Source organism: Vanellus vanellus, assembly GCF_965231255.1.
Source record: "Vanellus vanellus genome assembly, chromosome: 18".
NCBI classification, from domain to species: domain Eukaryota; kingdom Metazoa; phylum Chordata; class Aves; order Charadriiformes; family Charadriidae; genus Vanellus; species Vanellus vanellus.
This window is the reverse complement of record NC_138923.1, coordinates 8,172,355-8,198,754: the sequence shown is the minus strand read 5'-3', so window position 1 is coordinate 8,198,754 and position 26,400 is coordinate 8,172,355. Positions and strand designations below refer to the sequence as shown.

Sequence of the window (26,400 nt, the reverse complement as noted above, 5' to 3'; positions counted from 1 at the left end):
GGGAGGGTTTTTTTTTGCATCCTGAAAATAAGGGCCGCAGATGTTTGCTGGAGTTCACTGGTCACTTGGTCTGGGCAATAGTGTGAGTAAAGGAGAATTAACCCACTGGAGCTGTAACCCAGCGTGCGCCCCCCTTGGTAGATGTCCTGGGGTCAGACCAGAGCTGGCAGCTTTCACACTGACCTCATGTGTTTGAGATTTGAATCCTGACCCTTTTCATGCCAGGCAAGAGTTTTACTTCAAATGAAATTGTCTATTGGTAAATAGCATCTCTGCAGAAGGCAGAATAGGTCCATGAATGAAACCCCAAAGTCCACTTAAAAAGCACTTCTGTAGATTTGTGTCTGAAAAAGTAGGTAGCCCTGAAAGCAATAGTAGGGGCTCACCTGTAACTCAACACTGTGTGTGTGGTTTTGCTCTGCTGCAAAGCACCCCATATTTGTTCCTTCAGAGGTGAACATCTCCATAACAGGCATGGGCATTGGTTGCCAACGGTGGCTGGTGCTGCCTTTGGACGCCAGCGCTTGGATGTAGGTGAAGTCTGTCCTGGAGTTGGCTCAGGCTATAAGGCTGCACAGGGAGGGGCGGTGTTCTTTTGTGTCAATGAACAGATGTTGGAGAGCAGTGAAAATGGCAGAGGAATGATGGCTTACCATGTCTCTGAAGCAGACATGAGGAAGGGCTGAGCATGGCAGAGGGCGGAGGTAGGTTGTGATGGAGAAGTTGAGTGTGCAGGGCATGTGCAAAGGGATACTGGGAAAGGCTGGACCGTGGAAATGCTTCACGGTGATTTGAGCAATTGTGTTGCTGGAAGCTTCAGCTGTCAGGCAAAACAAGAAAACCTGCAGAATCTGCCAGAGAATGTAGCGATGGTGACTGGGGCCTGCAGCCTGCGTTTAGTCACAGAATGGCTGTGCTGTGGGATGTGACATCTCTGCTGTGGTCACAGTGGAGATGTGCAGGGATCGTGCCCAGGGTATCTGGGTCTCTGCTGCCCATTTGGAACCCTGAGGGTGTTGTATTTTCTTTTTGCATTGTGCCTGTTGTAGGCAGATCAGCACTGAAGACTGAAGATTGTCACTGCTGGGCTGGAGCCCATCAATTCTTGTCACTTGGGCCATTGAACAGCCATCAGGTGACACTGATTTGTATTTGTTTTGGTTTTTTTTTTTTTTGGTCAGCCAAAATCCCAGCTGAAGGGAGGTTTGATCTGGTACCCTGGTAGCAGAAAGCTCTTGAACTCATTGCTTTATTCTTTAAGCACTCTTTAGGCTCCAGGAGACAGGTAGTATAACACTCCAACTTCAGGAAGTTTTGCTGCCCTCAAGCCTGGGAGGATAAACGCTGTACCTGAAAAGCCAGCCCACCATGCGCTGCGCGCATCAAGCCTAGGCTATTTAAGTAGAATCTATGGCTTTTCTGACAAGACAACAGTTGCAAGATTACATGAGCTGTGCTTGTCAGTTCAACTCTTTAGACAAAAATAGAGGTAAGGCATTAAAAAAAAATGTGGAACATTTTTTGTGTGTATGTGTTAAACCTCAACTGTTAATTCTGATGAAGGATCAGGCTGTGAGCAGATATCGGATCCCTGGTGAGAATCAAATTCTGGAGCCCAGAATTTTTGCTGCAAAGTTTATACAGTGGGGATTCCTCTAATTACTTTCAGTGGAAATTTACCTGACAGAGCTTTCCCAGGTAACGCAAGGCATACGCAGGAGAGCCGCTCAGCCGTTGACAGAGCCTTTGATTTTGTGCCAGGTTGCAAATTAAGTCTTTTGCCAAGGTACCCGAACACTTGCTCGTCAATTGCTTATCGCTTATTCATATCGCGCATCGAGCGCAGCTCGTTTCATCTGCTCGGGAAGGCAGCGCATGTTGACAAAAGTGTTGTCCAAAGTTGCTGCATTTTCATTCCTCCCCCTGTTTGGTCAAGTAAACAAGACTATCCTCCCTGGAAAGCCACCTTGAATGTCTGTGCCAGTTGGAATTCTCTAATGAGCAAAGGAAAAACCCTGGTGTGTGTCAGTGACACGTGGTGCACAGAGCTATTTTGACACATGGGTGAATTCTGTCCTGTATCATTGCTGTGTGAGGTGTCGCTATCAGAATCCTTCTGGACTGACTTGATAGAGCCCTGGAGATCTATTACAGAGCGGCTAGTGTTGACTTACTGGTTTGGGTTGTGACTATCAAATATTCAGATGGAGGTAGCTGGAGCCTCACGCTGGGCTGGCACAGGTAAGGCTGTAGGAATACTGTATTTCATCACCAACGTCCTTTTCAGAGTTTGGTTGACACCAGGGATGCCATTCTGCCTGGACCAGCATGATGTTAGGGATGAGTGATACAGGGACAGGACACATCCCATGAGCATGGCGGTAGCAGTATTTACCCATGCTGGGTGCCTAAGGTACAGTTCCCACATCTACAAATAAATGAAGTCTTGGTGCACAGTTCCAGCTATGTTGGCAAAACCTGAGCCTAGGAATGATGCCACTGCAGGCAGAGCAAGGCAGAGGCCATTTGCCTTGGGGGCGTGACTGAGGAAGAGGAGGGCAATAGAAGCATCTTGCTGAGGTGAGTAAAGAGTTAACTTCTGCTTGGTTTTGTACCAAAAAAACCCAACAACCTCCAATTCAGCAACTTTCCCTAATGAACTGCCCATCAGGACATAACTGGCTCCCTTTGATCTGTTTGTCTGGGGGAGTTGGAGGGCCCAGGAGACCACAAGCCAGGTTGGTCCTTCAGAGCGAGACACAAACAGGAGCGATCACCCGGTGTGGGAGAGCCTGTAAATCACCCGGTTAGCTTAATAGTGTGGGCCATTATTCTAAAGCAGTGGGGCTGAAACCTAAATCCAAATGAAAATACAGTCAATTTGTCTATACTTTACTGACTGAATGACTATGTAATGTCATGCAGCCCTGGCAATGCAGGGAGCAAGCAGAGGCAATTAGTGGGGAGGGCAAAGCTCCCTTATTTTCTTCTCTTCCGCTCCCCTCATGTGCTCTAGCATGGTGCCAGGAGTCAGTCTTGCAGGGACTTGAATGGAAAGTCCAGTTTAAGAGCCAGCAGTGACATCCACACCCAGTTTCTGCAGCTCTCTGTAAGGGGTCAGGATGGGAAGAGAAAAATACTTCAAGTTGACTTTTATGGGTCTAAAGGAACAAAATCTCATCTTCCTGATGCCCCTGCTCTGGGTTACAACCACCTCGGCAGCTGGGTGCTCTGCATGGCTCTCCCCAGGCCCAGAGCAGGCCAGACTGAAAGGCATCATGCCAGATGATGGGATGACTGAGTGACAAGAAGGACGAGTGGCTTGAGAATATGTCACACCCCTGCACCTTGCAGCAGCCTCAGGTCACAAGGAAAAATAGTAAAAAGTGGGGCTGTGGTCAGGGCAGTGGAGTCTCTCAATATTCTTGCCCAGAGTTTGAAGTTGTTCCCAGGTCACAAGCATCTTTTGTAGTGGCCAGAGCAGCACAGTGTCACTGAAGGCTGAAATAATATGCAGATGGGAGTCTGCTAATGTGTTTTCTGTAAAGTGATATTTTTGTGGTTGCTTTTCCTACTGCTTTTTGTGCAGTAGGATGAGGGTGTTATATGGATTAATGACAGTGTTTTAGTAAACTGCCTACAGTGGTCAGTGCTAATGGCTGGCCTCCCCAGGCCATTGAGTCTTAAAGCCTTAAAGTAGTTATCCAACACCATGGACAAGCCTGAGAAAGGTTTTTTGAGGACAGAAACACCACAAGAACAAGCTCCCTCATCTCTTCAGGGCACTGGTCTCTGTTGTCACCCTTGTAAAGGAGTGACTGACAGAGTGACTCCCAGAGCCTCTGGGTTTGGCTGAAGGGTTAGGCCAGTTTGTCTTTCAAGACATCCCACCACCACCTATGTAGAACCCAACTTTACAGAGATGCTTAAAGCACAGTTTGAAGGCTACAAAAGGTCTTTGGGAACCATCAAATTTCTCTGGGTTGTTACCGCTTTTAACTGGATAAATGTTTATGGAGGTTTAAGAGAACGTATTTTCCCATAGAGGAAACCATGCACTCAACTGAGCAATGAATTTCCTGATCCAAGCTCTAACATTGGCTGTGCCTGTTAGATCTGCAGCAAGGCAAACCTTCCATGTTAATGTAATGAGAAAGAAGGAGTACAGAATATCTGCAGAGGTTCTGCAAAATGAGCTGTCCCTCCTCCCCTGGATGCTGCTCATGGGGAGGAATGGAAGAGGAGAGGAAGGGGAAAGGCAGAGAGAAGAAGAAAAGACTCAGAAGTTTGAGAGCTGTGGCTGGGGGAGGAACCCAACCACAGTCATGGATGAAACAAAAGGGAAAGCATGAAGAAAAACACAGGCTGAAAAATGAGTAGTGATGGAAAGGTCTGGGGTGAGAGGAGCTCTAAAGAGGAGGCTTGCCCCAGTATCTCGTGTGACTTACACAATCTGTTTAACAGCGATCGGTCATGTTCTTTCCCTGACATTAGCCGCAGCAGCAGCTCTGTGCTGACAGGCAGCGGGGATAAATGATTACTGACATATGCTAATCGGACAGTCTTAGACAGGACGTAAGAGGAATACATCAAGGTGGTGCAAAACACATTTCTTGGTCGAAACTCTCCAACTTGTACAAGTAAATTAGCTTCAGGAAGTCACTGAAACTGCAGTTAAAAATCAACAGCATGGCAAAAAAAAACCCCAACCCATCAGAACAAGGGCCGGGGCGGAGGGCTGAGAGGCTCTTTGCAGTGGTATCTATCAATGCCAGATATGATTTTGGCCATGTAAACTCCCTGCAGGGTTTCAGTGCTTTCAGACTTTCTGGTGTCTCCTTTCCATTCCCCTTGCCCCGCTCTTTTCCCTTCCTTCCTAAAATGCCCCCTAGCTCTTCACTTGAAGTTTCCCTGTAATTTACACCACAAACAAAGCTAAGAGAATTCAAACAAGTACCCCAGAGCACAGCAAGATGAGCAGATGAATTCAGGGAGATGTTTAGATCCCATTGCTAGAACAAGAAATCTTCACCTTGGCTCTTATTTGGATCAATTAAAGGAAGTGTCACACACATCTGTAACCTGGCTAGACTCTTTGCTCAGTCTCGGGGTGAATATTGTCAATCAGGTAGCTTAGAAGAGGTATCAAGAGTGCAGGCTTTCTGGAAAGCTCTAATTCTTGGGGTGAAAATGCTTCTTGAAACATCTGGTGTGGTTTGAATTAGTTATGGCGAGAGCTGAAAAAATGGCAGGCTACCAAAATGCCATTGTGGTTTGGCTGTCCTGCTTGTGTAGGGCAGTTGTGGGACTACCAGCAGAGGACAAAGGCCACCACAGTACTAACAGGGAGACAGAGATGCTTCTTATCTGCTAAAGCCCATGGAAGTTAGAAAATAACAAGTTAGAAAATAAGTCATTAAGCCCTTATTTGGGTGACTGCTGCCTACCTTCCAGGGCTTATGGCTGCAAAAGACATCCCACCTTGAAGTCCAAAGGGGCTGATGTTTGAATACATCCAGTGCAGGAGCATTTTATGGTCTGGGTCTCAGGGATCTCTGAGGTAAGAGCCTCAAGTGTACCTTCATCGCGTGCTAAGGGTGTTATCAGGGCACATGGGCAAGGTTAGAAGGTGTCCCTGAGTTCAATCAAGTGCTCCATACCTTCTCCAAGCGGGGCAGGTGCCAAAAGGATTCCTCCTTTGCAGGTGGTGGGTGTTTTCGCAGAAATGTGGTGCGAGTTTCATGGACTTTTTCTTTCTGTAACCAAAGGTAAACAAGACTGGGCTGAAATGGCTGCACAGCTATATATACACACACATACACATATCCATCAGATTGGTGCCATGCAACGTAACGACACTGGGATGAACAAGACTAAAAGTTGCTTTGGACTGATGATCACAAGTGCCTGATCTGGGTAGTTTTTCATGTCCATGCAGCTAATACTGGTATCTAAAACATATTGATGAGAAAAACATGAGCAGCTGCCAGCTCTGAGTGTCTGTTTTATTCGGCATCCCAGTGAGATGACCGCTGCCCGCAGGAAGCCCTGTGCTCTGAGCTAGAGCAATGGCTCATCACTAGCTGCAAAAGTCACTTCCACCGCCCCCCTCAGTTGGGGGTTTCCTGGCTGTCCGATGTGTGTTGTGCTCTTGATTAATTGCAGCTTGCAGTGCTTGATAGTCCCAGCACAAGCCAGTGCAGGTACCTGGCGAATATTTTGGCCACTGCATGAAACCCTGGGGAATCTGTCTGCTCTGTGGTCTAGGATGTAGGTTTGCATTGCTTAACTCGGTAATTGGTGGCTGCAGGCTTCGGGAACTTGATGGAGGGAACTTAGTGATTAAAAACATGAGTCATTAATAGATAAGGTAGGGATGCACTTTCCAACATCCTAGGCTTGTGTATTCATAAAGTAGCTGCTAATTAAGAACACTGTATTCTTGTACTCCAACTATAAAGCATAGTTTGTGATGGCAGTAAGCCCATTGAAATTGGTCATTACCATATTAGCCTGACTCTTCTTTGAGCCATTAACTAATAAAACAGTCGTTGGCTGCTTTTAAGTGTTATTATAATATTGGCGTGTTTAACAGCCCAGTGTTGCACTCTAACAACTGCTGCGGGTGCTGGCATCAGCCACACCATGCCAGGATCAGGGCTGGTGCTGGTCCTTTGAACACTTGTTGGCTGTTCCATTATTTTGTCCACTGTCACAGGTAACCTGAGCAGAGCTGATGCTGTCCAAAGGACAGTCTGCAGGGCTCCTGGCACGAGGATGACATAAATACCAAAGATAATTTGAAACTTAATTCTCTGTTACAGCAGGGTGTTTTACTATTGTGGAGATGCAAAAAGAACCAGAGCCTCTGTTTTAATTGATAGCAGGAGTTTAGCTGGGCGACCTGTGACTAGAGGCACATTGATGCAGACAGATGCTTGATGATAGCTAGAACGGTGTCTAAGCCTTTGAAAGGCCTTGGCCAAAGCACTGCTGCCCTGGAGAGCTTGCTCAGCTCCTATCTATATACCTTCAGGTACAAAAATACTTAAAAAAAACCCACACCTTCCCTTCTGTCTCTAAAACACTTTCATGCACGCACATTGTGATTTGCATATTTGGTGTTCACTCCCACAGCATCACCACACAGGACATGCGCTGGCTGAAGCCAGGGCCATCTAGGCTGGGAAGCAGCCGATCTCTGTTAGGCTTCAGCCTTCTAGTGGTCAGGGAGGATGTTTTCCCAGCTGAGAGCCCTCCCCATGGCTGGGAGAAGCCCATCCACGGTGGGGCAGGACAGTGGGGGGTTATGCCAGGTAGCAGTGCTGTGCACAGCAAGGGAAATCACTGCTGCAGTATTACCTTTTTCTTTTGTGCTCGCAGGGCTGCTGTCAGGGCTCTCTGCTGCTCCATCCACAGCTCCTTGTATCTGTGTTGGAGGAGGTCAAAAAAGGGAGTGCAAGGCCTGGAAAACATTGGAAAGACAACAATACAATCTCCAGGGTTAATACCTCTCTTTACCTCCCCACGCTGATTCATATCTCTGCTTCTGGCAAGTGTGGACTGGTGAGAACACGAATAAACCCTCGCACTGGGAAAGGCTTTCTCTTTCTCAAGAAAGACGAAAACCCATATTCATTTGCAGTTAATACACCACAGCCTGCACGTACTTGTGATAACCTGTAGCGGGACTGTGCTAGGGGATTCCCCAGAATGGGCATAATTTCTTTGCAACAACCCTTTATAGGGCCCATATCACCACCTTTGTTCCAGCCCTGGTGTGCTGGAAGGACCATGGAGCACCACAGATCATGACTCAACCTTGGGCCCTGCTGTGGCTCCAGGACAGAGTTTTCCAGCCGGTATCTGCTGGTGGGTAATGAAAGCACCAAAGGGGGTAAGGTCCAGGAGCAGAACGCTGGGACTTTGCATTGCCACCCTGGAGCTCAAAGGAGCACCTCTGCCCAGCTGAAGGCCGACCTGCTGGGTCTCCTCCAGCCTGGCACAGCCATGGCAGCTGCCTGGGAAGAGCCACTGGGTGTCGAGTGTTTTGCTGAAATAACACTTCTTTTGCTATTAGAATATCAATACTGTGGTATACCAAAAAGCCGCAAACAGAAGCAATGATGGATTGGGTGAGAGGAGTAGGTGCTGTCCTAAACAATCTGACTGGGGATAAAAATGGACTCAATGCAGGTGGTCAGGTGTCTGCAGCAGAAAGGAGAGCTGAACTGCTGAGCCCCGGTCTAGTGCCTCAGCTGCACAGACCGGATGTATTTGCCCCTTAAAACAGGGTACCATGGAGCATGCTGGCCGGGAGGAGACAGCGGCAGAGAGGAGCTGCAGATGACCACGATTCTAGAAAAACAGTAAAAATAAAAGGCAGTTGCTTGTTGGCCGGTGTCCCGTTCAGCTGCTCTGAGCTGGCATTAACCTGACCAGCTTGCAGCAGAGCTGCAGCTTGAAATTATTGAGCCTTGCTCCTTGCAAGTGAGGATACTCTAACTTCATCAGCCACCATGGGAGGCAGAACTGGCAGTGGCAGCATCAGGGTTCTTGCCTTAAGGACAGTGTATCGCTTATTGCTGTGGTCGTGCTGCTATTCTTTTCCCCCAGAAACAAACACTTGAAGGTGATGGAGGACCTCGAGCTTAAGTTTTATTGGTCCTTGTCCTTGCACACCTTGCTGGGGAGGGACTTTTCCCACCTCAACAGCAACCAAAGGCTGTGTGGGGCCATCAGCTCCAGCTCTGCTCCCACCTGTAGTCTGCAGTGCCTTCGGCTGCAGCTCCCATAACAGAAGGGCAGCCCTTTCCCTGCCTCTTTGGACCAACCGCAAGACACTGGGGTCTTGGGCTAACTGCTGGGGGACTTCTGGGCCAGCTACACCAGAAGGTGGTTTTGTGCGGAGGGAGTCCACGTGCCATGGGGAGTGCGCTGGTGCTGCGAGGCTTTTGGCAGGAGTGGGTCCAAAATCAGTAGCAGCCAGCTTTTAGCAGTCTGGAGAATCTTTGACGATCACGGAGGGCGCCAGCAGAGCGTATGCAAATAGTAACTCTTCTGTTTCTTGTTCCTTCACCCCTGTGGTGACTTTTATTACTTAATTATTGCACACCACATGCTTCAAAACAGCCTAATCTATGGTCGTGTTTTCTAATGATACTAGATGTGCGATCCAGCAATATACATCCCAAGGGGGCATTCATATGAGAGGAGACATCCTTCTGCAGACCTCCTGTTTCATAGATCACATGCTGCAGGGCTTTTCAAGGCTTTGCTTACAAATCAGCTGTGCTGCTCCAGACCGTTATCTCGAGACACCCTGTGCCAAAGGGGACAACCGGCATTTACCCTTTGTCTTCCCCTCTTCTCCCTGCTCCTTCCCTTCCAGTTTGGCATTTCACACTGATGAGAGCCAGGCAAAATATTTACAAAGGATAAAAGACGTGGCAAACCTGTGGTTGAGTGTCTTATCATTTGGGTGGGTCTCCAGTTTCATTGCCTGGTGGAAACTTTGGTAGTCCTGGCACAAGCATGGGGTGAGCCTCGTACATGGGCTTGTTTCCTTGGCCTGTCCCTTTGCTCTCTGAGGCAGCTTTCCTGGTGTGCAGGAATAGCAGGGGGTGGTTCAGGAAAACATTGAGCCTTTGTGTGTAGTAGTTGATTATTGATTTTTGTGGTAGCTGCATGCATTTTCACATCTCTATGGAGGTGACTTTTACCATCTCCAATGGACCGGCCAGTTGGTGACTGATTAGTCCACAGCTGGCTTGTAAGTAAATGCTTGAAAGGACACATTTGGGTTGACGCTCTTCAGAGATCCTTCCCTGCCGTGTGATTAATCGCATTTAAGTCCTGATCCAGCAAAGTATAGAATCATGCCTGGAATAATACACGCATGAACTGCCTCTTTGAAATCGGTGGGAATGACTCGTGTGCTTAGTTATACATGTAAGCTCTGGTGGGGCTGTAGGACGTGAGGCTTTGCCTGGCTTTTCCTGCCTCCTTTGAGAGAAATACTGAGGAAGTGAGGAAGAGCAGGGGACACCAGGTAACACACTACTTTGTCTAAGGTTCCCTGAGAAATTTCAGCAAGGCGGATTTTTCTTTGTAGGTCAAACACTGATCTCATGGGAATGGATGGGGAATTTTGGCCCAAATATCAGTGCCACTTGGCAGTGTGACAGTATTTCTGACTTGCAGCTGGCCTTTGGGAAAATGTCCTCTTGCTTTAGTGTTACTTAAGGACAGGAATGAACGGCTTGTGTGTTCTGTTTCCTTTTGTCACCCTGCCCAGATGTCACTCCTCTGAACTGGGAGGATTTTGCTGTTATCAGCTGTGGATGCTGTGGGGGGAGCGGGGGAAGCATCCACTGAAAACGCTTATTGCGGATTAAAATCCATCTCGTTCAGAGTAACCCAGATCTCCTTGTTTTGGCACAAGCGCCCTGCCACAGAATGAAAAGGGAAAGAAGTTCTGATAGGATGCAACAAATTATTTATAATTGTGGAAAAAAATAATCAACTGCTTCCTTTTATAGTCAAATAGTTGGAGCCACTTCTAATGTTGACATTTCCTAAATATTTTAAAATTTATCTGTGCACATTTTCAAAACTATTATCCCTGAAACAGTTCCTGTCTTTTTAATAGACTCTCTCTCTAATTTACTTTCAAGAGTCAGGGTACAGACCTATTTTCAACGGAAATGACAAGCGCCTGCTAACTTGGTTATACAATGTGGTACGCTAGTCTGCCAGAAATCTCTTGGAAAAGAAACTGCAGCCTCCTAATAGGCTATTTTACTGTGAAAACAATGTTAAAAAGTATAATAAAGTATTAACAATATTAAAATAAAACAGTGTAGGCCTTAAATGAGCTACAAACTAGTTAAATCTATTCTATTCAATATGAGCCTTCAGTGCTTTGCAGCTGATACCTCAGAGCTGGGATTTATCTAAAATGAAGGCACCAGGGACATGCAAGAGAAATGGTAATTATAATTTGCAAACATTAGGCTGACACTTTTTTGTGTATGTGTGTATAAATTCTGACAGCTGTGATTTGTGCCATGCCAAATAGTGCTCCACTAAGCTGGGAAGGGCTCCCTTTCTGGCAGTCCATCCTCGGAGCAGCAGCTCATTAAAACTTTGGAGAAGGAGAAGTTGCCGAAAACAGGAAGGCGTCAGAACCATCTGAGGGACTTTTGGTACACGCTTGTTGAAAGGTGTTCGAGAAGAGAGCCTTGGGTCTGACAAACTGGAATTTTAGTACGCCTCTCCGTTCACAGTGGGGCAAAATAATTGGTCATCAGTGACTACTAATTTGGTTTAGTAGCCAGAGGCGGTTTTTTTCTTCCCAGAAAATCAATGACAGTGCCGAGGTCTGTTCAACGTGATTCAGCTCAAGATGGGTCCTCATTTAGCTCTTGATGCTTCTTCCACTGGAGACAGCTATTTTGTAAAATGAAATTAAAATCTATCTATAATACTCAGCTCAGGGAGCGGCACCCGTCAATGCCATGCTGCTCTTGAGGTTTCAGGGTTGTCAGTCTCCCCTCAAACTTATTTTCAAAGGTTTATATATCAACTGGAAAAAAAGGTACTTGGCAAAAATGGATACAAAGGACTTTGCTCAGGGAGGGGTTTTATACCAGCTTAAAAGGTGCAATCAATTTGATTGGTAAGTTCTCTTGTAAAACGGTAAAAACTTGACTGGTGATTGCCTTTTTCTTGTATAATTCAAAAGCATAGGGGCTTTAAATATTTTAGCGCAAACTTCAGCCCTTGGAATTTCTGGGTAGCTCTCCAGCCAGTGCAGGCGGCTCCTGCAGCACTCTTCCCGCTGCTGGGCAAGACGGGCTCTGGTGGGGAGCGGAGCAAGGGAGCAGAGGACGCGTACACGGGCATCGGCTCCCTGGCGGCTGCGCAGCTGTTTGGGTTGCGCTGAAAACACTGCTCTAATTTCAATGGCAGCAGGATCTGGCCCTGCGTGGGTGCTTATGCAACAGATAAAACACATAATTGACTTTTTTTTACAGTTGTGATATTAACACTGTCACAACACCACTGCCTTTCCTGAAACTTTAACCCTTTCAAGAAAGCTGAATGAGGTTTTGGGGGGGGTTAATCACAGAATCATTTAGGTTGGAAAAGATCTTCAAGATCACTGAGTCCAGCCAAGTCCTTGCTGGTGCCCTTCCATTGAAGATGATATGCTTTTCCTGCACAGCTGGAATCTGTCTTTGGGGTCTTCAGTCCATGGGGGAGACAGCTGAGGGGGCACCACCTTTGTATTCCTTTCCTGTGTACTTCATGATGGGAAGGACTTGTCCTGTGGTAGTAGTGTCCATATAGAGATCTTCTCCTAGCCTGTGCCTGGGACAGCCAAACCAGCTCCCACCACCTCAGGTTGGTTTCTTATTGGGAACCAGTTTGGTCTCCAGCACCTCTGGAGCACAGGGCTCCTCGGTGCAGCCGGCGCGGATTATCTTCATGAAATAAAGCACAAGCTGGGGTCTGTGATTCTGCTCGGGGCCTTGGGGTACCGCCGGGGCAGGCAGCAGTAAGGCATTAGTGCTCAGGCCCCTCTGCCCTGAAAGGGGGCTGATAGCACAGGAAAACTCTGATTACAGCTCCCTTGTCCTGCTATATTGTCTCCCTTCCTCCCTCGTTACTGATGGGTTGGAGCTAGCAATCTATCTACCGTTAATTTGTCTCTGTGTAGCCCAGCAGGAATCTGGGGCATGATTACAGCTCTGGCCCTTGTGCGAGAGCCGGCACGGCCCCGGCATCCCCCTGCAAACTGCCTGGCTCTGCCTCGCCTTAATTGTTCCCCTTTGGCCAGTGGACCTGTCTCTTCTAACAAGGGCAGTGAGGAGGGCCGAGGTAATTGAAGCACTTAGCCACACTCCCAAGCATTGCCTCCTGCAGCTAATTAGGAAAGAGGGCCGCTGGGCTCTTCCTTATTTCTTTTAATTGTTTGTTGGTTTTGCATAACAGTGAATGGCAGAAGAGGGACGTGCAGTTAGTGGTGAATTCTTGACTTTGAAATTTGTATAAAAGGTCACTTACAATTTGCTAATGCTTTCACAAGAGTGAATTCAATTAGCGGCGCCGGCAGTCCCCACACACGTGCGTGGGTGCGTTTGTAAGGAGCAGGAGAGGTGGCAAAACAAGCAGGGCGTGAACGTAAAGGCTCTTCATTTTCCTAAGAAGATTGTGGACTATACGGTAAAGTTATACGCCCCTTACGGCTTTATGGTCCTCTAATAGCAATAAACTTTGAAGAGGCCTGAAAGAGCATTTTTAAATGATCTCCACTTGTCCTCACTTTCCATTAACCACTGAAGAAAATAACAAGAGAAAAATTGGTCAAAAACACTCGGGGACCAATTTTTTTTTTTTTTTTTGCAGTCTTTGGAAAAACTCTCAGTTGAAATAGTGGGTCTTTCACCTGTGTGGCAGCTGCAGGATCTGTGCCATCGAAGCACTGATTACTCTGAATTTCTGAAGCTTCCTTACAATCCTTGTAATTTGGATGAGGGAATAACAATATAAATTATCTCACTGTGGGCAGCCAATGAGGCAGTGGCTGCTTCTAAGTGTCAGAGGATCTGTTATTTTGCTCAGAGGGCTCATATGTATAGAACAGTAAAAAGAATAAAATCCATTGTAAACACACACTTTAAAAGATTTATCAGATGCTCATAGCTGTACTTAGGAGTACACATGGTTACGAGAGCACCAATTTGCTTTACTATTCCCTCCCAGGCCCTGACTGAGATGTAGACTTGGAACAGTCCGAAATGCACACATGGAAACACGTGTCTTGCAGTGAAGATACCAAGCCAGTTCTTACCCGTTAAACACCTGGCTTCACAAGCTGGAACTTTGTGCATTAGCATTGATTTTTTGGGTTGGACATACCCTTTGGCTGACTTAATTGAAGATTATTTAGATTTGTCTTCAATACATTTGACTACTGACTGGAAATCCGCTGTTACCCTGTGAGAAACTCAGGTGGGACGTGATTATGGGGCACAGCTATTCTGCCTGGAGGTCTCAATCCATGGCTGAGAGTGAACAGTGCTCAGTCTGCAGCCATCAACAAATGCAAAACATCCCGATGAGGAGCAAAAACAACAAAAACCCCCACAACACTGAGCAAAATCAAAGAGCAAGGCCTTCCCCCTTGACCTCCATCCCATGCTTGAATCTCTCCGGCTGGGTGGGAATATCACTTTCTTTGAAAGGAAAAGATGTCAATGAGGGCTGAAAAGCTTTGCCTTTACAAAAAGGATTCTGTGGTTATTTCTCCCTGAGCCAGGTTTTCGTTGCACAGACTGCAAAGGCAGAAGTTTGCAAGGGAAAAAGTCCACTTGTGGCAAGAAGCAGTTTTAGATGGTAAAAGTTTTGGTAGAAATTTTTCAGTCAGCTGTAATCGATGGAGATAAATCCACAGACAACGGGCAGTCTGTGTGAGATAGTAATTTACTTTCCTATTCAGTGTAATGCAATTGGTATTAAGGGATCTAAATCTCTGTTCTTCAGATCCCTTTTTTCCCAGCTCCGTGGCTGATGTGCAGGACCTGAACATTATGCCAAACCATGACTGGCAGTTTATTTTCTCTTAATCCAGGAACCTGAAGTAGTCAGAAACTGTTGCAACTGCAGTAAATAACTACTCTGAAGGAGAACCAGTACTTTCCTGACGCACTCGGGACTTTTTGAAGGGGGTAACGGGCCTTTGCCCAACCAGATGCTGCAGCCACCCAGGCACAAGGCAGCACGGTCCAGGCGGATGCAGCTCGGAGCTCCGCTGTAGCTAATGTACACACAGAGATGCGAGCACATACCCGGCCTGGAACGTCTCCAGTAGAAGAAAATGATTCTTGAAATAGAAATTCTTATCTTAGCAGTGTGAGAATGGTGGCAGAGACACAAAGTGCCTTTTGCTGTGGAACGGAATAGGATATGTAATTATCTGAACTGATGGGAGTTCTATATATTTTTTTAACTTGGTTGCATATTTCTGGTGCCTTCAGCCTGACAGTGGTTCCAGTCGCTGTGTTACGTTTCTATAATTTGTTTTGTCAGTGCTCAGATATTTTTTTTTCCTAAAATTTTTGTTTGCCCCAATCTTTTGGATTTTTGTGGCTTTACACTCTTGTTATTTGTTTGTCTCCCAGTGATTGCGGATCAGATGTGGGCTTCCTGTAATATTGATCTTTCTTGCCTGTCCAGCTTTTCCTGGTGGGTTCTTTCCAGGAACACCCTCTGCTCTTCAGTATTGTTTCTTTGACATATCTTTGCATCTGGTGTACAGCTAGAATAGCTTTTTTCCAGGGCCATATATTAATGACCTGAAATGTTTAAGTGTCTCAAAAATAAACCTACCAATGCACTCTCTGTGCCAAAGAGATGCTGGAATCACCTTTTGGGCAGCTCTCTAAACTTTGTTCTGGCCGTGTGCAAACATCACGGACGCTTTGGGTGGAAAGGCCACTTGCAAAGCAGAAGCACGAGCATTGAAACCTCCCTTCTCGGGGAAGGTGACAGCTAAGGACAGAGCAGTCAGTTAAGCCAGGAAGCTGCAGGGACAGCCAAGGTAACAGCTGAGCTGCTAAAGGCCAGTGAGACAATTGTCAACAGAGCATTAGGACAATTGCAAATGATACAAAGAAAAAAGGAGGTATTGGAAAACTGGCCAACTGTTAACAATTTGAAGAAGAGAGATTGCAGTGACCAAATGCTTTAGAGAGGCGAGTTTGCTGCAGGACCATGGTGAAAGCAGCTGCCAAAGGATTGGGAGGTGGAATGTTAGGAAGAGATGAAGTTAAAAGGAAAATAGGATGTAAAATTCGGGAAAGGGACCGTTGAAGTGAAGGCAGACAGTAGGGGGGACCCGGCAGGAGACATGGGGATGACAGAGTGCCAGGGAAATCCTGCCAGCACACCCAAGGTCAGCCCAACCTACAGGCCAACTGCCAAGTGGATGGCAGCACGTTGGAGGCAGGGTTATGGCCATGCAGGGTTTGAAGGAGGTGCAGGTGTAGGATGACAGAGAATGGCATGTCTGTGAGGTCCTTGTGTCCAGGAATATGTTCTGGGATGTAGTATGCAGAATTAGGAAACTTGCATTACTAAGACGCAAACAAAAGCTTTTCTCTAAAAGCAGCCCTGGGAATGCTGGACAGTGTGTTCATGCTGAGGATGCGCTCTGCACTGCTGGCTCCCGGGGAGAAAAACTTGTGTTTGGGGTACCAACTGTGTACTGGTGTGTTTTGGCTTCAAATTCCTTCTGTGACCTTGTGCAAATCAATATAATCTAAAATCTAGCTGTAGACAGCATCCATACCTTTGTGCTTACTTCTAGTTCCAAAAATGATCGTTTAATGTGGGCTAATTTCAGTGCACAGTGAACTTCAATCAGAAAAGGTGGTTAGGATGATAAATGTGGGTCTGGACATCTATCGGTTTTTCCAAACGCACCTTGAATACCAAGCTGTATTGACACCAGTAAGATCCTGGAGGTCTTCAGAGACCCTCTGTGTCTTTAGATCTCCAGTATCCTCAGAACCCAGCCCACCCAGTGCCCTGCATCCTCCCTCTTGTAAACAAGGTCACTACGCAAAGAGTACGGGTGTTGGGTACATCTGCTAGTAGCACTGTGTTGTGGGGTTATTTTAAATGAAATTCGGTAGGACTTGGGTCCAGGAGGACAGTAACCCTAATCCACAGACATCTTACAGCTATGTAATGTCATGCACAAAGCAGGTGGATGGGATGGGTTTAGCTCCTGGAGGGGAGGTACTGTCAATGATGGGCATTTTCCTTGAAAGAAAAACCTGTAGACCTGTTTGCGGTGGGGCTGAGGGCTGGGGCAGGTGAGGCTGGGCGTGCATGCACTGTAACACCGTCGTTACCTGAGCGCCTGCGCTCAGTGGACACGTGTTCCTTTGCAAATTGTGGCTTGTGCACGGCAGCTCTTGTAGAGATCAGGAGCTAGAGTGTGAATTGGGGGAACCTGACTGGAGGATGCCCCATGGGGGAGGCTGGGACCCTACCACAGCCTTGTTACCGCTGACCTTGGCACGAGTGCTGCCTGCTGATGGATCGGCTGCGGAGCTGGACAAGACCCTGGGGAACCACTGTATTATCTATTATCGTCCCATCAGTGCCTCCCCTGACCCCTCCCAGCTCCGAATGCCAGAGGCATCAGGGAGGGAATAAATCTCTGTCTGATACTGAGAGAGAGAAGGGAGCAAGAGCAGGAAAAAGGAGAGATGAAAAATGTCCTTTTTATGACTCTCACAACAAAGCTGGCCACATGATTCGTAGCCAACATTTCTGTGGGAAAAGGGAGGGAGAGAATGAGGGGGAATCAGCAAAAAAGCAGAGCTGCTTCTCTCCCCTGGAAGATGCCCACGGGGAATTAAGAGAGGTGTATGGGTGACCTTTGAAGGTAAATATCCCAGAAAAGGAAAGAGGCCTCAAAGCTTCAGAAAGCTCACTCCAGTGTCTGACGCTGCCTTGTGAAATGCTCCATGCAGCACACGTCCACCATGAACGGAAAGCAGAGGCATAAGCGATCTGCCGTGCTAGAGGGAACAGCAGGGCCAGGGTGTGATTAATAAGGTACTAATAGCAACCACAGCATTTGTGTTAGTTTCTATTTGGGATGATCCAGGAGAGCTCATACTTGTGAGCCTGGGGAGAACTCCTGACCTTGGTGTCTTTAGGAGACAGAAGCCTTTAGCAGCGCAGCTCAGGGCCTGAGAAGGGGCTGGAGGTACATTGCCAGGGCTTGAGAAGCCCCCTGCACGTTACCTGTGACAGCTGCGAGACAGCAAACATGTTCCTCTGATGGCTGCTGAGCTGCTCGGGCTTATAACCCCCTGTGCTGCGGGTCGCAGGGAGGCAGGCAGCGCCGGGGCTGCGTGCTGGCACGAGCTGCCATTCCAGCTGTGCCGCAGAGCTACAACAGGGCTGTGGGTGCAGACTGGCAGGGTCTGCGTTGGCTCTCTGGGGGTTGTCCCAGAGCATTGCCATCATCGGACGGGGTGGCTGCAGCGACTTCCAGTGCGATGGGAAGGCACCTTTGCTCTCTGCCTTTCTCAGCTGCACCATCTGTGCTGTGCCTTGGGCTAGGGAACGACACGCAGGCTCTGTTCTCGTTGAAAAACTTCACTGCACCAGAGACGTCTATCAAAGTGGACATTTCTAAAGGCAAGCGAAGTGCTTGGAGTCATGGAAAAAGACCGTATGCCACCATTTGCTTCTGTCCCCAGACAAGCGTGTATCTTAGTTGCCAGTGCCTTCCCAATTAGCAGCACTAAGAATACAGTCGTACAGGGCTTAGAGTCGAAAAGCAGAAGTGACTTAAATCCATTGACAACCAAGTCATTTTTTTAACAGGGCAGATCTTGCTGGACCTGGTCAGCTGTGACTGGGGACAGGCTTGGGCTGGGGAGTGCTCTCCAAAGCTAGTGTCCTTAACTTGCCAGTCATGGAAAAGTGTGTTAAATTCCCACTTTTACCGAAATTGCTGTAACAACTCCTTGGTAATCCCAGTAATTTGATTTTGTCTATAACGTGCTTTTAAAGTAAAGGGATAAATACAATCAGTCTGCATAAAAGGTAGCTATTAAGGAGCAGGCAAGTTGTACAATAATAACTTTAAATTAAAAGCCCTTTCCCACTACTTCTGCTGTTGTGGGGTCTGCAGATTTTCCTTAAAACTTTTGAAACGTGCCTAGATTTCTTACAGGCAGCCATTTAACCTCCGTTTATGAAGAAATAAAGCAAAATTGATGTTGATTTTTGTCTACATTGGGGGATACTTTTGCAACATAAAAGCCCTTTTGCCTGCAATTTGCAGAGCAGCCCTGTCACATCGGTGAGGGCTGATACTGATAAAGATAAAGCTTTATAGCTGGGGCATTTGCAGCTAACAGCAAGCTAATGCTACATTTTCATTTTGATGCAATTAATGTTAATGTCTGCTACGAAAATTGTCATTAAATACCATTTTAAAATCCATTCAATTTGCATATGCAAAGCCCATTTACTATCATGTAAAATACACAGTGCCGTTCATCATGTCTTTTCTCTAGAATTTGTAGCTGTTATTTTTCTGGTAGTGATTATTATCCAGCTCTTAAAATGAAACCTAATGTCTGGTCTAGACCGGCACAGAGCAAGAAAACCGTCTGCGCTCCAGCGGCAGCGCTGCTTCGGAGCCCCTTTCAGAGGCTTTGAGCACTTGCTTGTGCTGGACTCACACTGGCTCTTCTGGACCGCTGTGCCCTCTAGCCTCCCTTGTCCTCCGGTGAAGGACAGGCAGCAGAAGGACCTAGAAGTCAGTCTAAGCAAGGTGCTGATGTTCTCCCCTGCAAACTCCCTGTTGCACAATTCCCCATGAGAAATCAGCACAGCAGGCAGTTGGGAACTGGTACGCGAGGGGGACATTAAATGGGTCACTTCTAAACGCTGTACCTGTTTGAACCTCAGGCAGGGCTCCCATATGCTGGATGCTTTATAAAAATCTTTTGCGAGATGCTGCAATGCAAAAGACCGAACTCGGTGTGAAGCTTTAAACATCCTGCTGCGTTGCAAGGGATGAACGGGTAGGCTTATGTCCTTCTAGAGGGGTTGCTGGGGAAGCAGCAGGTACCGGCACCCCTCCAGCCCTTGGGAGGGAGCCCAAGAAAGCAGAAGAGAGAGCAGTGAAAAGCTGCTTTGCCTCCATCCTGCTGTACGACCAGTTTCTGCCCAACACAGGGAGATGAACTAACAAGTAAGAGAGAGTGGGATAAAGAACTGATCCTTAGCTGCACCAGGGTGTTTCAACCAGTGCAAAGAGGTAGAAATGCTGCTGCTCTGATTCTCCGACTTTGGGAAGCCGTTATTCTGGCTTACAACTCTTTGTGTCCCTTTAAGGTAACGGATTGGCATTGAACATATTTTCAAGAGGTTCCAAGCCCTTAGTGCCAGAGGTGTAACGGGGATGTGTTGTGGCATGTATATTAGATTTAGGTAGTTGATTATCTGAAACACAGGTGCAATCAGACATGGCAGTGATGCTGTGACTCAGTTGCAGTATGTCCAGGTTCAGGAGACTTCTGTTGTGGGGACTGTGTTAGTTGAGATGGGGGAGATGCAGATGTGTGGGTAGGAAGGGATAATCCCATTCTGAGAAGGGCCCCAAGCCTTCCCCCTTACCGTGCTGTGATGCCGTAAGTGAAGCCGGCAGGCACTTTAGGAGGACATCTGTTGAAGCGGCTGTATTCATTGTCTTTGCACCGAATGTCCTTGGCCTTGTAGTACAAATTAAATTCATGGGCTGTGGTATAACCGGCCTTCAGAGCACCACGGTTCATGGTGATGAAGTCTCGGGGCATCTTCTGAACTGCAGCAGTCTTCGGCTTTACCGTGTTCCAGTGGCCTATTGCTGGAGGTGGAAGGAAACACGAGAGGCAAAAAGATCAGGCATCTCAGGTAACTCCTATTTGGGAAGGCAGGCTGATGTTTGTGCACCACGCACAAGCCTTGCGTGGCTTGCACATGTTTTGCCATGGCTTCACTGTGGAGTGAACTTTGTGTCCTATCCCACTGCATTTCATATGGGGGCATCTTCCATCTGAGTCAGATGTCGTCTCACCCTCTGCCCTGGCTTGCTCAGCAAGTCTGATTTCACAGGGAAATTGTCCCTGAGAGCACAAAGTAGGAGCTCTAACAAAGTTATGAAAGTGGCCATGTGTATTACCCTTTGCAGGCGTCATACCCCCTGCTGCCTGGGCTCCGTGTGATCCTACAAGTTTCCAATATGGTGGAGAAACCTTACTAGTCACCAAGCAATCTGGGTGATATTAATGAAAGTGAGTGAATGTTGGATTTCTTCACCTTCAACTTGATAAGAAGTATTGAAGTGCACTGGGGAGGAGAGGAGAGTCCCTGCTAGCATTAGGACTACTTTGCAGGTCTGAATTTTACTGGTGGTGTCATACCTTCAGGGACTCCTCCATCTGTCCTGTGGATATACAGCCCATATGAAAAATCAAAGCCTGGCAGGGTGTAGCAGTTTCTCTGGGGCTTCCCCAGTTCGGCCTGCAGAAGAGTGAAGTTAAAGGAGAAGTGTAAAGATCTTTCCTGATAAGTTAAAACCCCTGAAAATAAAAATTTGTAACAGAACATGGCTGTGAGTGCCAGGAGTGGCTCTGGTTCCACTTGGCACAGGTCGGAATCCCACTGTCTGGACACAAGTGAGTGTGACGGTGCAAAAGGCAAACTCAGAGCTATGAGACTTCACCAGAGCTGAAGTCTGAGGGATGCTGAATGTCACACAAGTTTTTACCCGAGTTATAAAGTGACTTAGCCTTGCTGGAAATAGGGATCCTGGCTCAATATATATGGACTTGAAGTGTCCTTGTTTGGTTAATTTCTCCTTTGGCTGGGATGCCCAGCGATGGTGTCTGCTGGGGAGACTCTGCAGCTAGTCTTCAATTTCCTTTCAGCTATTTCATTTCCAAGTTGTGCACCCTCCTAGAAAACTGGCACAAACTTCCCCAAGCACAATCACGTTACCACTCCTGCCTGGGAACAACCAAGACACAAGGCTTGTTGCAGGGGGAGGGTAGGGGGGACAAAGAAGGGCGAGCAGAGCTTTGGGTTTATAGCACAGAAAAAAAGAGAACCTGAGCTAATAACCTCATTTTTATTTAGTTTTAAAATGAACTCTTCCCCAGCCCATGTGTGTCCCAGCCTGGTGGTGTCTGTGGGATTAACTGACCTCCCCTCGCCCCCTTTGTCTCCATTCTCCCATCTCCATGGTGAAGTCACTGCAGGACGTGTGTGTCTTGAAACCTTATTGCTGCTTGAAAGGGAGGTGGTGGAGGAGGGAAGGCGCGAGAGCCTGACAGCCTGGGCCTGTGCATTCCTGCTAGGAGAAGCTGGAGCAGGGTCAGGCAACAAGTGCCCCAGAGCCCTAAGGCATGGTGTTCGGTACTTTGGGACAGGTTATTTTCCATGGGGAGGGTGTTGGGAAGCTGGGGGGTTGTAGGTGTGGGCAGGTCTTGTTGGGAGAATGGAATTGCTGAAATCCTACTTTCATGCTTCTCATGGGTGAATTGTTGAGCACTGGCATTGAAATGACTGTTGTTATGCTCCAGAGTGAACACTCTCTGGATTGGGAGATGCTGAATCAAACGCAGCCCGTTCTGCAGGGACTGAGTGATGAGAGTGAGACTGAAAATGAACAACCTCCAGCTTGCCGCTATGGCAGGTTGAGGCTGTACAGCAGTGGATAAACGATGCTGCTTACTTGAACTGCTTGTATAGGAACATCTTCCCAACCTAAATTTACAGTCTGTTCCCAGCCAGCACTGTGCAAACCCTGGCCAGGGCCTCAGAGCAGGCATGGCTCTCCTGTACGCTGCCAGTCTGGTGGTCCCTTTCCAATGTGCTGTTCAATGGTACTGACCAAGGGTGCATGATGGTGCTGAGCAGCTTGAGCTGTTCTGCATCAGGTTCAGCTTGGGCAAAACTCTTGCTGAGCCAGTTTTGCCTGGAGAGCGAGGGTTAATAGCCCCTGCCCAAAACAGGCACCTTTCCAGGGGGCTCTGCATTGGGGTCTCTAGAACTTGCTCGTAATTCCTCAAACTTTTTTGCCTGGAGCCTTTTTTTGTGCATTTGATTTGGAGTTTCTCAGCTCCTGCCTCAATATGCAGCTACACAAAAACGTAGCTGTGGCACGGGGCTCCTCACCAGCGTGTCCAGGGGGGTGAGATCGAGCCTACTTGCTTGAGTGACTTGTCCGTGTTGCGACAACAGGTCTGCTCCTTGGCAGATCCTGGCAAGCTGGCAGTCACCTTTGCCACTTTGGGATCGGTGGGCCCACAAGCCCACACAGTGGTGCTTTCCGGTAAATCCAGGGTCTTGCTTCCCAGATCTGCAAGTGCTTCATCTCGGTCCTGTTAAATCCATGCACTTGTGATGCTATAAAGCAGGTGTGGTATTCCCATGACTCTCAGGAGCACGAGTTCACCAGAAAATGAGTTTTCTGGACTCACTAAGATCCTTTGATAGGCTCGAAAGCCCCATCAGGCTCCTTGCCCTGTGCAAAGCTACGAATCCTTTGTTGCAAACAGACCTTTTTGAAAGCAATCGACTCAGCTACCTGATACAACCTGTGCATAACACGGCTGCATTCCCCAGCTGCCTCCTGTGAACCTCCAGCAGAGGCAGGGACTGTCCCTTGCAGATGTGTCCAGCGCCGGGCACGATGGGAGCGAGGGGGCTTTTAGTGCTACCGCAACTGAAATATCACACAGCAGCGCGAAACCATATGTGCACGCTGTGTGTGAGTTAGGGAGCTCGCGCAAAGCGTATAAACCGATGCCAGGGATGATAAAGTAGCTTTCGTTGCTGATCTATTTCTCCTGTATTTACAGGCATTTTTATGCCAGCTATTTTTAGATTAGTTGTCACTGGTATACAAGGGAAATGGTGTAATGTTCATCAGATGCCTGAGAAAAGGCTTTTTCCAGGGATCGTGTTCTGACACTGGATCAGCCAAGTGAGGTCAGAAATGTGCTATGATGGCAAAGGCGTGGCAAATGTGAGAAATTTGCTGAGAAACTGCAGGAAAGGAGAGAGGTTTGTAACCTGTGGCACAACTGCTTCCAAACCTTTGAATGCAGAACTCTGTAGAATGGAAGAAATTGCAGAATGTAAAGATTCCCTTTTGTAGAACACCTGAAGTTAACGCAGTTGGGTATTTACTCCGTCACAAAATGAGTGCATGCTGCTGCTTTTTATGATCGGGTGGCATTTTACAGTCACTTTGCACTGAATAAATAAAGCTGAAGGTGCTGGATAATTAATTAAAAAAAAAAAATCTGGTCCAATATGTTGAACATGGAGAGAACCTGTGCCTGAAGAAAATCAATGGACTCAGAGGACTCTGGTTGCCTGCCAACATCTTTTACCCACAAAAGCAAAGAATGGGAAGGAGGTAGCAGGAATGAATCTTGCTCGGTGTAATCCAAGATTACAGCCTTTCTCATTCATAAATTAGCAAAACGCTATTGCAACCTCATGGGCTGGTCTCATTTGTTTGTCCCGGAGCACTGTAGGTGTGCTGTGTCTTAAAGCTGTGGGGAGAGCAAGCCAAAGTTGATGTAGAAGGTCCTTTTTTCTTCCCCAGCTCCAGCACCCTTTCCTGTGTTCAGGTTTAGCCTGTCACAAAGCTGCTTGGCTGGAATACAGATCTGTCTGACAGCTGTGCCCATCAGCAGACAACTTCATTAAACCTCATTAAGATGTCATTTCTCTGCCTTATTTCCCACCTCTTGGCTCTAATTAAAACCGTCTCTCTCTGCATCCCAGGCGGTCCTAATTTTCTCTGGGTACCTTCTGCAAGTTTTCTCCCTTTACGACCTCAGTGAGGAAAATCCGGCATCTTAAATACTGTTTATCCATCCTGTTCAGAAAAGACAACTTGAGACTTTTTCCTGAAGCATTCCCAGAGCATCCTGCAGAGATCATCGCCTCCTCCCAGGGCTGTGAGAAACGTGTGCTGAGGCTTTGTTTGCGCTCTCAAACTGTCTTTAAGGACTCAGCTAATGCATCCTTTCCCCCTGGACACGATAATTTTCATGGTTGAACCAGGTGTGTCTGAACTGGGTTTGGAGAGTGCCATGCTCAGACTGGCTGCAGCGCAGCGGTGGGGGTGTTTGAGTGGGGATACCCTGGTTGGCTGAAGAGCGAGCGGTGTTGGGTGTATCAAGCTCCCGGGCCTTTGCCAGGTAATTTCTGACTTGTGCAGTCCTGGATTTGAGCCCTGGATTTGTATTTGAGTGTCTAATGGTGTTGGAACATGTTTGCTGTGAAGGAAGAGGAAGGCTCGGAAATGGGTCTATTTGTAAGAGGTGGGCGTGTTGCAAATGTGTAAGGAAGTACAAAACCTCTAAGGATTCCAGGTTTTGTTGCAAGACTTGTTTCATCCCCTGGAATTTACAGTCCATCGACACACATTGCACCAATTTTCTAAAGATGACTGAGACTGCGAGAGGGGCAGGAGACGCGTCCGTGCTGAGAGCTACAGCGAGAGATGGAGGCATAGATTTTTAATCCCTACATCGAAGGCAGCCCTTTACTGGGAGGGGATGCTGGGCAAATCTGTGAATCCTCTCTGCTCTGACTCAGCCAGGACTGCCTCATCCCCTTCTCGACGGCTCGGCTCTGCAGACGCCTGCAAACCCCGCGCCGGTGCATTCTCAGCCCGCCAGGCCCTGCTTCCTTCCCTACCTTCTGTTCCCTTTTTCATTACACCCCCTTGTACAGTAAAGCCTCCCGTCACGCTGCCATTACTATTATTATTGCAGATTTACTGCACTTGCAGAGTGAAGTGATTGCGGTGACAAGGCCCAGCATTTTTCCCTCCTTCCCCCCGCGACAGCTTGAAATCAAGCCCTTCATTTGCATTTACATGATCTTGCTGTGCAGCTTATGAGATCGGGAGATTTATTTGCTACTTAGCTTGATGTTTGATTACACTCTAAGAAGGCAGTGAGCTACAAAGTGCAGGGATACATCAGAACTGAGCTACTGAAAGCCTCTGGGGGACAGTAACTCAACATCAGGTTTAGGTAGATGAGAAAGGGAATGTTCAGTGTTTTGAGAAAGGCAAATTTGATCAGATTTTTTTTTTTTAAAGGTGGAGGGAAAAACTTATTTTCCCTCTCACAAAAAACGGTTGGGAAAACAAGAATGTTGTTTAGAAAACCACACCTGAAAATTTGGATTTGTGAATGCAGAAGAAATCCTAGCAGGGGCCGGTGGCTGCTGGGCTGCCTGCCGCTAACTGCTTGTAACTTCCACTTCCAAGAAGATTATTAATAATAAGTTGGCAGTTATCTTTGAAGCTTTTCATAAACATTAAAGGTCAAAATCAAAGGAAGTTTTGCTTGATGAGGGACCACAAAATCTGGCCGCGATTTATTAAGCTTCAAAACATGCCACTGAGCATTCATCCTGCTGTCATAGTGGGGAAACTGAGGCAGTGAATTAATGTGCCAAAGCAGGACAACAAAGGGAACGGAGTTTGGATCGGGGAGGGAAGCAGACTGTTCCGTTCTGTGTTCAGAGTGGTAGACCACGTCATTACAGCGTCCCACAGCAGCATGAGAGTCTTCCAGAGAAGCAGGTGATGGTTGGGCAAACTGCTGCCCTCAGAGTCAAGAACAGTAAAGCTCGAGGACCTTACTGTGAGTTTAACTCCTTTGGTTATAAATACTCCAGCTAGGGTAGGGACACTGCTAACCCACAGTAGGTCCACACGTATTTTTGCACTGTCCTCTGCTGCTGAGTGACCTGCACTGGGAGCTGGAGCCTTATCAG

The 26,400-nt window shown here is 47.4% G+C and overlaps 1 protein-coding gene across 1 annotated transcript in view; it reads right to left on the bottom strand.

Moving 5' to 3' along the window:
• Nucleotides 1–26,400, bottom strand: part of CFAP77 (cilia and flagella associated protein 77) — a gene marked incomplete at both ends in the record, with an annotated part of 61,364 nt that overhangs the window by 4,001 nt on the left and 30,963 nt on the right. The window contains 4 exons of the mRNA XM_082492658.1: nt 5,661–5,756; nt 7,363–7,465; nt 20,224–20,452; nt 21,009–21,108. Of these exons, the coding sequence (XP_082348784.1) occupies nt 5,661–5,756; nt 7,363–7,465; nt 20,224–20,452; nt 21,009–21,108 (528 nt within the window). The remainder of the gene's footprint in view (nt 1–5,660; nt 5,757–7,362; nt 7,466–20,223; nt 20,453–21,008; nt 21,109–26,400) is intronic.